Source organism: Pinus tabuliformis, chromosome 2_1, assembly GCF_031772625.1.
Source record: "Pinus tabuliformis cultivar Carrire ecotype Pingquan chromosome 2_1, CPIR1, whole genome shotgun sequence".
Lineage (NCBI taxonomy): Eukaryota > Viridiplantae > Streptophyta > Pinopsida > Pinales > Pinaceae > Pinus > Pinus tabuliformis.
In genome coordinates, this window is record NC_142299.1 from 519484998 (window position 1) to 519499983 (window position 14986).

Consider the following 14986-nt stretch of genomic DNA (forward strand, 5'->3'; position numbering starts at 1 on the left):
GTACCCAGGACTTCCCACGAAGTCATCCATCCCATATCCCCTCTATCTCAAGCCCACTTAATTATGGAGTTTTCCACACAATCAAGCCCAAATTAACACTATGTGATTCATTTCACTAGTTTCAATCCCACTTCTTCACCACTACGAGCATCACACCATGCAATGAGTGCTAAGCGTACTATTCAAAAATCATGAGAAATTAGTCAGTTAGGACTACCTCGCATGAAAATAGTCATAGATGAATGACTTACTTAATGCAGCGGAATCCCAAAAGATGATATCTAATATAATGCACTACGAAAACCCCTATACTTCAATTAAAAAAAATAGAAAAATAATAATTTAAAAAAAATGAATATCTTGTAAAGTAATTAGAAGTAAAAAAAAGGTGTAAGAAAGATGTTTAAATCTTATACTTTCCAAAAATATTTCAACAAGAAATTCAAATAAACTATTTGAAGATCTATGTTAATTAGTTTATGTCGATATCAACTTAATATATATCTATATATATAAAATATTTTAATGTTACATATAAAAAAGTATTCAATGTGGGTTATCAATAAAATATTTTAATACTTATTAATATTCATATATACTCAAAAATATATTAATAATAAAAATTTGTTTTAATTTGCCTGATAAAATGTCTCGATGTACATGTTAAGTAAAATATTTTAATGCCAATTAAATATCATTTAAATAAATTTATGTATATATCATGAAAGAATAAGATATATCAAGAAAAAAAATAAATTGTTATGGTTAAAAGACTTATTTGGTCATATATATGCTCTATTTACCATTCACAAATACAATTTAAACAATGAAAAATAGCACATTGTATTTTGTACTCTAAAGAAGTTTGCAGGTGAAGAAATTTGATCCCTCTCGACTCATGTTAGATCCGTACTTAAATGGATCTACGTTGGTTCTATAGTATGAGGAGATGTCTAAGTATGTCTGTCTATCAGTGCCCTTTGAAATAAAAATAAAAAATAAAAAATAAAAATTATGTTTTAAATAGAAAAATAATGTCGACAATAAAAAAAAATGAATAGCAATAAAAAATATATGAGTAAGATGTTTAAATCTTATATTTTTCAAAAATATTTTAATAAAAAAATTAAATAAACTATTTGAAGATCTATGTGAACTAATTTATGTTGATATCAACTTCATATATATGTATATATAGAAGAAGAAAAAATTGTTAAAATAAAATATATTAATATTGTATATAAAATAATATTCAATGTGAGTTATTAGTAAAATATTTTAATAAGAATTAATATTGACATATACTTAAAAATATATTAATAATAAAAAACCATTTTAATTTGTGTAATACAAAATATTTTAATATAAATTAAGTAATATTATATATCATTAAAAAATTAAGTTTTTATGGTTAAAACGTTTATTTAGTCCTAGATATACTTTATTTTGCATTCAAAAATACAATTTAAAGAATAAAAAATAACACACTGTATTTTACACTTTAAAGAAAATTACACGTGAAAAATTTTGATCTAGTTAATATCAATATCAATAATAATGATAAAAAGCAATGACATCTCATTTAAAAAAACCTTTTATGGTTTCCATCCCATTAATTAATAAAGAGATTGTATATACGATTAAGTTAGTTATTTATCCGGATTGTTAAGCGTTACTCGTACCCTTTTGCTTTACTCCGGACAGACCTCCACAATTGGTTGGCTGGATGAAGGCGATTGTTCAAGGCAAGTTTCTGATGCTTCACTGTTAGGGTTTCAATCTCACATGTTTGGTCAGCATGTTCTGCCATATTTATATGGCGTGAGTTAATAAATAAATGAGCTTTTTTTTAATATCTGAATGAAAATCATTGAATGAGGAGACTGTTGAGGACGAGTATCTGAGCCTCTGAATGAAATGACACAAAATCCTTCTCCTCTTTCACCTAAATTCTCAACTATCTGAATATCTGAGCTTTTTTTTAATAAATCCTTCACCTCTTTCACCTAAATTCTCAACGATCTGACATTGATGCCCCACTGTTTATCTCATGATTACGTCACTTCCAATAGTATTTTCTTCTTTCTGCAAGCCTCAGAAATAATGCATGGTATTGTCTTCTTCCTGAAAGCCCTAGAACTAATGTGTTAAGTGTTTTTCTCTTTAATACGCTTCCAGCAATCATAGTTTTTTGGTTTATTGGAGTGATTTAAATTACATCTCTCATCGAATCACGAGTCAGACTTGTGATGGATACATCTGGCTCTTTTTCTTTTTCTTCTTTATGGAGTGATTTAAGGGAGTTTTTTAAGGAGTTGTCTATAATGCGACTTTTTGAGATTCCGGTGACGGAATCCGGCGGAAGAAATTGACATGAAATCATGATTTGTTGCAGTTAAAATGGTTTTTTAACTGCATATTCGGATTCAGCACCCTGAAAAACCCCTGGGACGGTTTCATTGTGCAAAAATTAGCTATCAAACTTGGATTCCAATAAATTACTGCCGGATTTTCACCGGAAAAAATCGCCGGAAAGGATTTCAAAAAGTCGCGTTAAAGACTACTCCGTTTTTTAAAATCGGATTCATTTATTGTTATTATAATTAATGGGAATATTTTCTAATTTATTGCAAGATTTAGGTTTGTGTTTTTTATTAAATTTAGTTTATTGCAAGATTTAGGTTAGTGTTTTTTATTAAATTATTGGAAGTTAATGTAAGAAAATTTTTTGATAGTTTTTTAATTAAATAGTTTATTACGTATTAATCTGTAATTTAATTAGATTTTAAATATTTTTATTGAGAGGAGAAGTTTATTTTACAATCCAGTGTGAAGGCTATGTGTAAATATGTTTATCATCTTTAAAATAAAAATAAAATATCCTCTAAATAGAAAACAATGTCCATTGTAATTAAAAAAAAAAGTTATGCATATTTAATTAGTTGTCTATATGACTTAATATAATTTCATGTAAAGTAATTAGAAGTAAACAAAAATATGTGGGTAATATGTTTAAACCTTATACTTTTCACAAATATAATCTAGTTTAGGCTTTTGCAATCCATATTTAGATTGTAAGAAAAAAAATAGGCAATAAATATTCTTATTTAACATGTTTGGTTCGTAACGAGTCTAGAAATTATAAGAAGAGCTTCGGCGTAAATCACATATAGAAAGACCTTTGTCGACGCGTTTCGAACCAACAAGTGTGGTTCATCGTCAGGACAAGTTGAAGAAACAGATCCAGCTTAGCATGTTAAATAGTCTGAGCAGAGACTCCAACGGCTAAATCGAACAACGGCTACTTTTGACCTTAGGACCCAGGTCAAATTATTATTTATTAGTTTAATATTATTATTATTATTATTCTTATTTATGGAAATAAGTTAAATTAGGTAGAAATATATAGGTAAATAAAATAATTTTAATAGTTAGTCTTAAAAACTTTAATTTAGTTTATTTATTTAAATTATTTATATATATATATATATATATATATATATATATATATATATATATATATTCTTACTATATCATATATATTCTTACTCTATATATTCTTCGCATATATTCTTCGGTGAAAGTATTCTGAGGCTCGGTGAAAATGTTAAACACGTACTCTATATATTCTTCGGCGAAAGTGTTCTGAGGCTCGGTGAAAAAGTTAAAAACATACTCTATATATTCTTCGCATATATTCTTCGGTGAAAGTTTTCTGAGGCTCGGTGAAAAAGTTAAACACGTACTCTATATATACTTCGGTGAAAGAGTTCTGAGGTTCGGTGAAAGAGTTAAAAACATACTCTATATATTCTTGGCATATTTTCTTACTCTATATATTCTTCGCATATATTCTTTGGTGAAAGTGTTCTGAGGCTCGGTGAAAAAGTTAAACATGCAGTCTATATATACTTCGGTGAAAGAGTTCTGAGGCTCGGTGAAAGAGTTAAAAACATACTCTATATATTCTTGGCATATATTCTTACTCTATATATTCTTCGCATATATTCTTCGGTGAAAGTGTTCTGAGGCTCGGTGAAAAAGTTAAACACGTACTCTATATATTCTTCGGTGAAAGTGTTCTGAGGCTCGGTGAAAGAGTTAAAAACATACTCTATATATTCTTCGCATATATTCTTCGGTGAAAGTGTTTTGAGGCTCAGTGAAAAAGTTAAAAACATACTCTATATATTCTTGGCATATATTCTTACTCTATATATTCTTCGCATATATTCTTCGTTGAAAGTGTTCTGAGGCTCGGTGAAAGAGTTAAAAACGTACTCTATATATTCTTCGGTGAAAATGTTCTGAGGCTCGGTGAAAGAGTCTGCGGGTTGCGGTGGGCACGGGCGATCTGCAGTCAGTTACCAAAGATTACCAAGGGCAGACGGGCGATCTGCAGTCAAGTTTTCTGATATCAGGTGCACACATTCCTTATCTTTTTCTTTTTCTAATACATATTTGCTCATATAATTTCAAGTATGAATATTTCACCACAGTTACCAAAGATTACCAAGGGGAGACCTAGCACAGTTACTCTACAAGGCCTTTATGAGTATATAGAGTCTTTAGAGAAACGTAGAGAAGAAAGAGAAGCCAAGCTACAAAAAGAGTTAGGAGCCATGCTGGAAAATAAATTTGCATCTCTTGAAGACACGATCAAAAAACAAATAGAAAATAAAATAAAACTACTAGAGAATAAAATGGAGGCAATGGAGACTAAACTGCAAGTTATAAAAAAACATAACCAAGATACTAACCAACCATCCCAGCAAGGAGATGTTGATACTTTAGAGAGTCTTAAAATGAAAGACATGATTAAAGAACTAGAAGAAAAAGTTAATAGCCGCCTCACCCTAAATAATGTGGTAGATAAGTTAGATATCAAACCAATTAAAGATGAAATGAAAAAATTAATAGAATTAGACCACGAACGTAACAAAAGGGCCTTAAACCTTATAATATTCGGTTTAAAAGAGGAAGTAGATGATGATACTTTAGCCTCAGCCCAGACAGAACTACATAATAGATTACAAATTGAAACATTGTGTCTCACAGAAGCAACAAGGTTGGGGAAATTAACCGAGAATAAAGGAAGACTAATCCGCATAAAGGTGAGCTCCACTGATCATAAGCACGACATACTTAGTAAAACCTCAAGTCTAAAAGGAACGGGAATATTCATAAGTGAAGATCTCATTCCAGAAGACCAAGCAGAATTAAGAAAGGAGGTTCAAAAGGTAAAAGAAGCTAGAAAGGAAGGAAAATGGGCAATAATCAGAAATAGAAAAGCCTTTATTCGAGATAGAAACCAAAAAGATAGTAATCAATAGCAATTAAACATGCTTCAGATCCTTTCTTGGAATTGTCGGGGCTTCCCATGGAACAAAGGCCCCAAGCTAAGTTGGATTTCAAATGATGTTGATATTATTTTGCTTGTTGAAACTTGGGAGCACGAAGAATCTAAGGTCCCTAACATAGATGGCGTTACGCTATGGTCTACCTAGAACAAGCGATCCTCCCATAGAGGCATTGGGGGAATAGCTTGTTACATTAAGAAGAACATCTCCCCCCATGTTAGGATTTATAAAAACGACCCTCACAGCCAATATAGTTGGATAGAGATCAAAGACATTAATAATAAAAAGTCCTACATAGCAATATGTTATTTTCCCCCCATTAATTCTAACTTCTATAAGAAGAAGAATCTAGATAAAACTAACCCTTACAATGGTTTAGAGAATGATATTTCTAGCCTAAGGAATGACGGTAATATCCTTTTAATAGGTGACTTTAATGCTCGAACTTCAAACAACCAAGCTATTATTCTAAGCAATCATTCCAACCCTAATCCTCTTTGGTTAGATGAAGACCCTACTCTGGCTAGCAGGTACAAAAGGAACTCTGAAGATCTCGGGGAAAATTTGTTTGGGTCAGAGCTAGTCAAGCTCTGTAGTGCTCAGGATCTCATAATTTTCAACGGTCTAAAGAAGTGGCCTAATTCTAGCAAGATGACCTGCATCCATGGGCTTGGTAGCAGCGTGGTAGACTATGTTATTTCCGATCTCCCATTATACAACGAAATAATAAATTTTGACATCTTAAACGACCATGAACCTAACTCTGATCATAGGCCTTTACTTATAACTCTCAATTTTGTCATGCATAGAGTTCCCATAGAAAATAATACTTATAGCCAAAAGAACTTAATATTTGATAGAAATAAAAATGATCTCTTTCTAAATGAATTAAAAACTAATTTTCTTCCTTTATCTAATATAGACAACATAGAAGACCTCTATCATAATTTTACTACAACCCTCTCGTATTCTATTAACAAGTTCTCAATTGAAGTTTCAAATAATAAAAGAAATAGCAAAACCAATCCATGGTATGACAAAGATTGTAAAAGTGCAAGGAGAGCAATTAAGGAAGTTGTTGATGAATCTCTTAAAATGGACAAGATAAAAATATACAAAGCCCTAACTAAAAGGAAAAAGAGGCAGTACATTCGTCAAAGACAGGAGAATCTCTTACACCTCTCTAAGGTAGCTCCTAAGAAATTTTGGAGGCAGATTCTAACTAGGAAGACTAAGGATAATAATAAAATTTCTCTTTGCGATTGGAATTCCTATCTTAAAAAGCTTTATGAATCTCCAAATGTCATGGATAATTTGGAAACCCTTCTCACAACGAAAGAAGTTTTCTCTTTAGAAGACATTAAGTTTGGGGTTAATCGCCTCGCTAATGGGAATTCTAAGGACATTGAAGGTTACCAAGCGAAAATCTTAAAAATTGGAGGTCCTGTCCTCATCCCCCACATCCACAAGCTTTTCAATCAAGCAGTCAAGCAAGGGTTCCCTAAACCTTGGACTGAGAGCCTCACTATCCCTATTTTTAAAAGTGGGGATACAAATAACCCCTCTAATTATTGAACAATTATGATCAACCCTCTCTTAGCCAAGTTATATGGTAGTATTTTGGAAAAAAAGTTAAGCATATGGCTTGAAAGTGAAGGTAAGTGGGATAAAGGCCAAGCAGGTTTCAGAAGGCATCACTCAACAACAGACCACCTTGTTACGGTTAGGATCATTGCAGAGGAATGTTGTAATGATAAATCCAATTTATTTTGTTGCTTTGTGGACTTTAGAAAGGCTTTCGATACAGTTCCTAGATCCAACCTTTGGAATAGATTAGAAGAGCTAAAGGTTCCTCTCGAGTTGAGAGCTGTCGCTATAAGGTTATACGAGAATGTAATTGCCAAGCTAAAGAGCAATGACGGGTGGTCGAAAGATATTAAGTGTAACATCGAAGTTAAACAAGGTTTGCCCCCTCTCCCCTACCCTATTTGGCATTTACATCGATAAGCTCGAAGGCTATTTAGAGGAAGCAGGATGTGATGGCACGATCTTAGCTGGGATAGTCGTCATCCTTCTTCTTTATGCTGACGATATTGTTCTTTTGGCAAAGTGCCCATCTGATCTTAATAAGAAACTCAGGCTTCTTAAGGATTTCTGCTCTACCATGGGTATGACTGTTAACACTGACAAAACAAAAGTTATGATTATCAAATCCAAGAAGGACACTTACGCTAATTTTATGTATGACAATAATAACTTGGAGGAAGTGTATTCTTACAAGTACCTAGGAATTGATATTCATCACAAGCTCAACTGGAACCATAGCATTGAGAAAAGGATTAAGGGGGGGTGGAAAGCTTACCATGGTCTTGAAAATAATTGTAAAATTGCAAACCTTGTAATGTGGGATAAAAAGAAGTTCCTCTTTGAAACTTTAGTCACTCCTGTTATCTTATATGGCTGTGAGGTTTGGAGTTGCAGCATCTCCAGAGAATCATGGAGAAAGATTGAGCAAATCCAGAAGCGTTTTATAACTTATAACCTGAAAATTAAAAGTAATACACCCTATCCTATTCTCCTTATAGAAGCAGGTCTTTCCCCTATTAAGAGCCTAGCTATGCTTAGGTTTCTGTTGTACAAGCACAAAATCAATAACATAAACGATCATAGACTTCCTAAGCTAGCTTTAAATTCTAGCCAAAACCACCTAAGGCTCAATCGAGGGTGGCATAAAGACACAAGGGCCTGGTTAAACTATTGGGAGATCAACGAAAATGATGCATTGCAAAACATAAATAACATTAAAGATATTGTTACTTCTAAGTTCAAAGAAAAAATGTGGTATGAGAAAGACTTTGCGGTTAAAAGAAAATTAAGTTATTATAAGAAGGTCATCAACCCCACCCTAGAAGATCAAAAGTATCTCTCAATTTTAACTAGCTCAAAGAAGAAAATTAATATAGCAAAGATTAGAACGAATTCTCATGAGCTCCATAGTGAAACAGGTCGTTCGGCAGTTCCTAAAACGCCATGGACGGAAAGGATCTGCCATATATGTAAGAATAGGAACATCGAGGATGAAAACCACTTCCTCTTAGAGTGCCCCGCGTATAACCACATTAGATCTTAGTTTCACAATCTTTGTTACAATACTGACCTTCCTAGCCTTTTACAATGTCAAAATTATAGTGAGCTCGGGAGGCTTCTCTCCAAGCTTTTTGAGCATAGGAATAAAATCTTAAATCAAAATAGATCATTTGTTTCTTTAGGTCCGATAGACCATTATTTGGTCTCAGTGGACGTTAACCATCATCATCATCATCATCATCATTAAGGATATAATATTAGGTTATTAAGATAAAAGCTAGGTGGGAATTAGTTAAATTGAGGACCTAACTTTTTTACAAACAAGGTAAATGAAAGAGGTTAGTTAAATCAAATAAATAATAATAATATATCTTCTAGGAAGAAAAAAATAAATAAATAAATAAATAAATAATAATTATAATAATAATAAGTAAAAAAAATTATTGTTTATGATAATAAATACCAATATCAATTAGGGAAAACGGAGCGACACAAAATACACAAGAGAAGGATTGAAAAGAGTCTAGAGCAAGAAGGATGAACCATAGGAGGTAGGAAGGCTCCAAGGGAACGACGAAAGCGAAAAAGATGAAAGGGGGGGGGGAGACTAAGATGAAAGGACAGGGATCCAACATCTACTAATCTTCCAACCGTCATCTCTATTGAGATTGTTAGGCCTTCTTTCGATCTCAATAGCTTCCCTGAGTTTACGATGATGGAACATGGCAACTTTGGCAACAACCTTAGCCTCCTCAATACTAACGTGATGCTTGGTCTTATCCACATGCTCTGCTAGCGCTGAAGACTTGGTTCTCCCATGTCTTAGGTCAGCTGCATGTTCGCTAATCCTCTGATGGATGGAGCGCCTTGTTTCCCCGATGTAGGGGGTCCCACACGAACAAGGGATCAAGTAGACACCCTTCATGTCCTTGGGGTTAACGGGATCTTTAACCGATCGGAGGGAATTACGAATAGTTTTGAGGGGTCCAAATGAAGAGGGAATATCATACCTCTTAAGGATCCGGGCAATCTTGTGCATGGTTCCTTGGACATATGGAAGGTGGACACCTAGTCGGCGCTCTTTAGGCTCCTTCCTAATAACTGCATTTCTAGATGCTTTAAGGAAAGCCTTCCGACCTAGCCGCCTACTATATCCATTTTCCACAAAGACATCCAGGAGATGGGATTTCTCCTTATCAAAGCTCTCATTATCATAAATCCTGAGGGCATGAGTAGCGAGGGTGTTAAGGACACCCATCTTCTGAGCAGGGAAATGATGGGAATCAGCATGAAGATACTGCTCAGTATGCGAAAGAAGGCCTAACAATCTCAATAGAGATCGAAAGAAGGCCTAACAATCTCAATAGAGATGACGGTTGGAAGATCAGTAGATGTTGGATCCCTGCCCTTTTTTCTTAGTCTCCCCCCCACCCTCTTTCATCTTTTTCGCTTTCGTCATTCTCTTGGAGCCTTCCTACCTCCTATGGTTCATCCTTCTTGCTCTGGACTCTTTTCAATCCTTCTCTCGTGTATTTTGTGTCGCTCCGTTTTCCCTAATTGATATTGGTATTTATTATCATAAATAATATTTTTTTTTACTTATTATTATTATTATTTTTTTCCAAGGAAAAAACGAACTTTCTTATAAGATATAAAAAAGTTACAATACTTTTGAGTTAACATTCTGCATAAACTGTCTGTTTAGGAGCCGAGACTCCTCTAGTAGGATCATTAGCGCCCCTACAGGGCTCTAATAAAACATCTGCTGAAGCCGGCTTTTACAACCATTTCTTCTTTGCATGAGCTCTCAGGGAGCACACCGCAGTGCTTCCTGGGCCTCCATACATATGGAAAACAACCCAGGATCAAAGCATCAAAAGGGGATCAGGATATAGTTCGCTCTATTAAACCAGAGCATATAAAAACAAAAACCACATATAAGAGTATATAAACAGTATGGAACGAAGTCATCATGTTTTATCCGCTAAAACAGGAAAGAAAAAACCAGAGCCTAAGATTTATAAATTTGGGGCTTGATCCAACACACGGATCTGATCATGTTCCTGTTCTGTTATCCTCCAAGCGCCCACAGCCTGCCGCAAGCCTTCTTTAGAAAATCTATCTGCTTCTTCATTGAATTCCCTGTAAATGTGAGCAATTGAGAAGACATTAAACTACTGTTTTAAGGATTGGATCTCTTCAAGTAGTGGCAACAACAAGTAGTTCTGACATCTATGCTTCCCCAATACCCAATTTATAACATTCAGCGAATCACCGAAAATCTGAACTGTGAGGATATGTTTGTGAACAAGCCAACAAAGGAGCAGTTTTAGGGCAGTAAGCTCAGCAAAATTATTTGTCCCCCTTCCAATTCCCACCGAAGCTTTGAGAGAATGTGAACCACTAAGGTGGATGCACAAGCCGGCCCCCGTGTAGTCATCTTGAGCAGCCCCGTCAAAGAAGGCCCACGGGATCCCTTCTCTGATGTCTGGTTCCTTCCGCAGGGGAGCATTTGAAGAAGCCTCCTTCACAGGAATGCTTTCTAGAATAGCACTGCTTTGTATGGCAATAGCTGTCCCCGGAGTCCGCTGCTCACCGAAGATGCTTCGGTTCCTAGCTATCCAGATACCCCAGCATATGATGGGAGGTAAATTCCTTAAATTTCTCTCTTGAAAATGATTCCACCAGTCTTCTCATGCTGTAGTCAGACAGTCGCCTTCCCATCTGATTTTTACATTTATCAATCTTTCCACTTCAACCCACACCTGTTTTGTGAAGGGGCAAAAAATGAACAGATGCGAGATGGATTCAGACTCATTGAAGCACAAAGGGCATCTACCAGGTCCTTGTTTGTAGCGAGCTTGCAGTACATCCCATGTAGGGATCTTATATTTTAAGGCACACCAGAAGAAAATTCTTGCTTTTTTAGGACACTTTAGCTTAAATAAAGGTTTTGACCACCAGACTGGCGGGTTCCAACCTTTATTCTTCATCAGTAAACTATAGCCTGCCTTCGGCGAATAAGAACCTGTCTCCGCATGAGCCCAGACCAGAGCATCTGATCTGTCCGAGATTCTTACGTTTGATCTTTTAAGTTCTTGGATGAAAGCCTGCCATTCCACACTCCAAGCAGGATCGATTCCAAGCTCGACCTCAGACCTCCATATCTGTCCCAGATGGAATACTGCTCCAAAATTGCAATCTGCCTTAAGTTCCTAATACCAATATCATCCAGGTGATTTAGCATACCAGGGGAAAGAGCAAAATGATCACTACACCCAACCCAAGGATCCCTTCCAATCCTAACATTTTCTCCATTTCCCACCCTCCAAGCTAGCCCTTGTTCTATAACCTTGAAAGCCTCCATAGTGGCTTTCCAAATAACAGAGCAGTTCCTTCCTTTTTTATTTGGCATTCTAATCCAATCTTCCATTGGAGTGGGATCAATGTACTTTCGCCTTACCACCTTTGTCCAGAGGTTTTCCATAGTGATAACCCTCCATCCCGATTTTGCAGCTAAAGCCTGACTGAAATCTATGGGACTTTTCAAGCCCCAACCACCCCAGTCCTTTGGTCTGGCTATCTTGTCCCATGCCACCCAAGGGAGTACGGAATCTTCCTTTGATCCTGACCATAAGAATCTACTACAAATCTGCTTGATTTTGTGAAGAGTTCCTTTTGGAATCCACGTCAAAGCAGCCCAGAATACCGGAATAGCCTGGAGAACAGCGTTTACCAAAGTCAGCCTTCCCGCCCTTGAAAGCCACTTAAAGCTCCAATGAGAAATTTTTTGTTCAATCTTCGCGATTAGCCTATTCCAGTCTTGCTTTCTATAAGAAGAAGGTTTTAACCAAAACCCCAGATATTTGAAAGGCTGCTCCATATTACAAATGTCAAAAGGCAGCTGGCCTGCTATCATATTCTCCTCTTGTCTATTGAAGCCTTCAACAATTAGTTGTGACTTCCTCTCGTTTATTTGGAGCCCTGTAGCCTTTAGAAACAGATCAAGAATGCGCTTAATCTCTACAATTTCATTTAAGTTCCCATTTGTAAAGAGAAGAATATCATCAACAAAGAGCAGGTGAGTAATAAACAGGTTGACAGCAACTTCCAAACCTTTTATCAAACCTGATTGTTTTGCCTTTGCCATCAGCCTGCTCAAACCTTCCGCAGCAAGAAGAAAGAGTAGAGGAGAAAGAGGGCATCCTTGGCGCAGGCCTCTTTGGCTTCTAAAGAATTGTGAGGCAGCTCCATTAATCAGGACAGCAAAGTTTACATTTGTGACACAACCCATAATCCAGTTTATGAAGCCCACCTGGAACCCTAAATGTGTCAGCAATAACTTTAAATACATCCAACTAACCCTGTCATATGCTTTTGATAGGTCTATTTTAAGCACTGCCCCCTTCTTTTTTGCTTGCCTTAAGCTGTGAATGGTTTCTTGAGCTACCCCTATAGCTTCATGAATTTGTCTCCCATCCAAGAACCCAAATTATTCCTTTGAAATACAACCAGATAAAATGGGTTTCAAACGGACAGCAATGATCTTTGCAATAATCTTGTAAATTGTATTGCACAAAGAGATAGGCCTAAAATCTTCAAAAGAGCCAGGGTCTTCTTTTTTAGGGATAAGTGCAATGAAGGTTGCATTGAAAGGACCATAGATTTCCCCTTTAACTCTAGATTCTTCAACTACTTCAGTAAGCTCAGCCCCAATGGATTCAAAGAAATGTGCAAAAAGTTCTATGGTCCATCCATCGGGTCCTGGACTTTTGTCTTTAGGCATAGACTTTATTACATGTTCTACTTCTTCCTTTGTCACTTCTCTGAAGAGATCATCCGCTTCTTCCTCATCCACAAAGCGAGGGAAAGCCTGAGCAGTTCTAATAATTTCGGGCAAAATGATGTCCCCCGGATCCGAGAAAAGAGATTGAAAATGAGATTTCCCCATAGAGGACAGGTCCTCAAAGGATGAAGCCTCCCTGCCTTCAGCATCCCTTAGCTTCCATATAGTGTTTGCATTCCTCCTCCCTTTTGCAAAGTTATGGAAGAATTTAGTATTTTCATCCCCTGCTTTTAACCAAATAGCCCTACTTTTTAATCTCCACTCCTCTTCTCTATCCAAAAGGATCTTCGCCCTTCTCTTTTCCAGAGCCAGAATTCTTTCTTTCGACTCCTGAGATGAATAAGAATCGTTTGCAGGATCTTCAAGAGCCCCCAGTGCCTCATCAATACTCACTAAATCTTCCACTTGTTCTTTCCTCTTCGCTGCTGCCCATTCAATAGTTGCTTTTTTTAGTCTTTTGAGATTCTCCAAGAAACGGCCAGCTTTATTCACCGAATGCTCCGGGCTTGTATGTCTCCAGGTCTCATTAAAGAGCTTGATGTAAGATTCCTCCTGAAGCCAAGAAGCATTGAATTTGAAAGGCGCCGCAGGTTTTGAGGGAGGCTTGGAGAACTCCAGAAAGATAGGAAAGTGGTCTAAGTTTCCCCCATCACCCACCCATTGACGGAACAGAGGAATACCAGAGGCCAATCTTTCATTTATAAGGAAACGATCAAGTCTTTTCGCAATTCTGTCCTCCCCCGTTCTTCTATTTCTCCAAGTAGGCTTTGCTTTAATGATGTTTACATCAATCAGATGATGAGTGAGAAGGATATTTGAGAAAAAGTCAGTCAAAGGATCCTCCCTTGCAAGAGGCCCCCAGGCTTCAGCAATTCCCATCGAGAAATTTAGGTCTCCCCCAATGATAAGATTTTTGTCTTTTAACAAGTCTTTTTCGAGAAGGTTGTTCCAGAAAGAGACCCGACCCTGACAAGGACCATAGACATTTACAAACAGCAGAGGAATATCGAAATCAGGGGATACCACCTCCACCCCCAGCACATTTGGTAACCCCCAGGAGCTTAAAACCTTCAGTCTTCCCATTTTAAAGCCCAATGCTAGTCCTCCTGAGTGTCCACTAGCATCGGCAGCTATGAATACCCAACCTGGAAAAAGAGAGCCCAAGGAGGACTCAACATCCGAACCTTTTCCCAGAGTTTCTTGAAGGAAGACCATGTCCGGATTATTTCGAGCAATAAGGTCTTTTAGAGCTAGTTTTTTGGGTTTACTAGCTAACCCCCTGCAGTTCCATGAAAGACAGATCATTTAATAACAGACTCTGGGGGTTTTGCTGCTCTAAGCGCCCCGGGAATTGTCATCTGTTTCCCATCTGCTACATCACAAACGGCTTTTGCTTGAGATTTTGAAAACATGGATTTTCTTCCTCTGCCCTTTTTTGGGCAGGATTTTGGAATTTCAGTGCCCAAACCCCCAACGGGATCCAAAAGCTCCTTCGAGCACCCCGGTTTTTTACTATGAGATCTAAGATTATATTGACAGCCACCAGAAGAGGTTCCAACACCGGAACCCAAAGGGGGGAAATCCTCACAGTTCAGATTTAAGGATGGAAGATCAGACGTGATATTTTCAATATTTTGCATATCAGACTTAACAGTTTCTAGCTTAGAAACCCCCCCTTCAACAGATTCAGAAC

General features: G+C 36.5%; 1 protein-coding gene across 1 annotated transcript; it reads right to left on the reverse strand.

The window, feature by feature from the left end:
- Positions 1–10518: 10518 nt before the first annotated feature.
- LOC149201229 (uncharacterized) lies at positions 10519–12741 on the reverse strand. Its single transcript, XM_089401229.1, has 4 exons — positions 11773–12741; positions 11428–11662; positions 10723–11064; positions 10519–10589 (listed from the first exon to the last, which is right to left on the reverse strand). Exons 1-4 carry the CDS (start codon positions 12739–12741, stop codon positions 10519–10521), a joined length of 1617 nt encoding a protein of 538 aa, XP_089257355.1.
- Positions 12742–14986: the final 2245 nt, after the last annotated feature.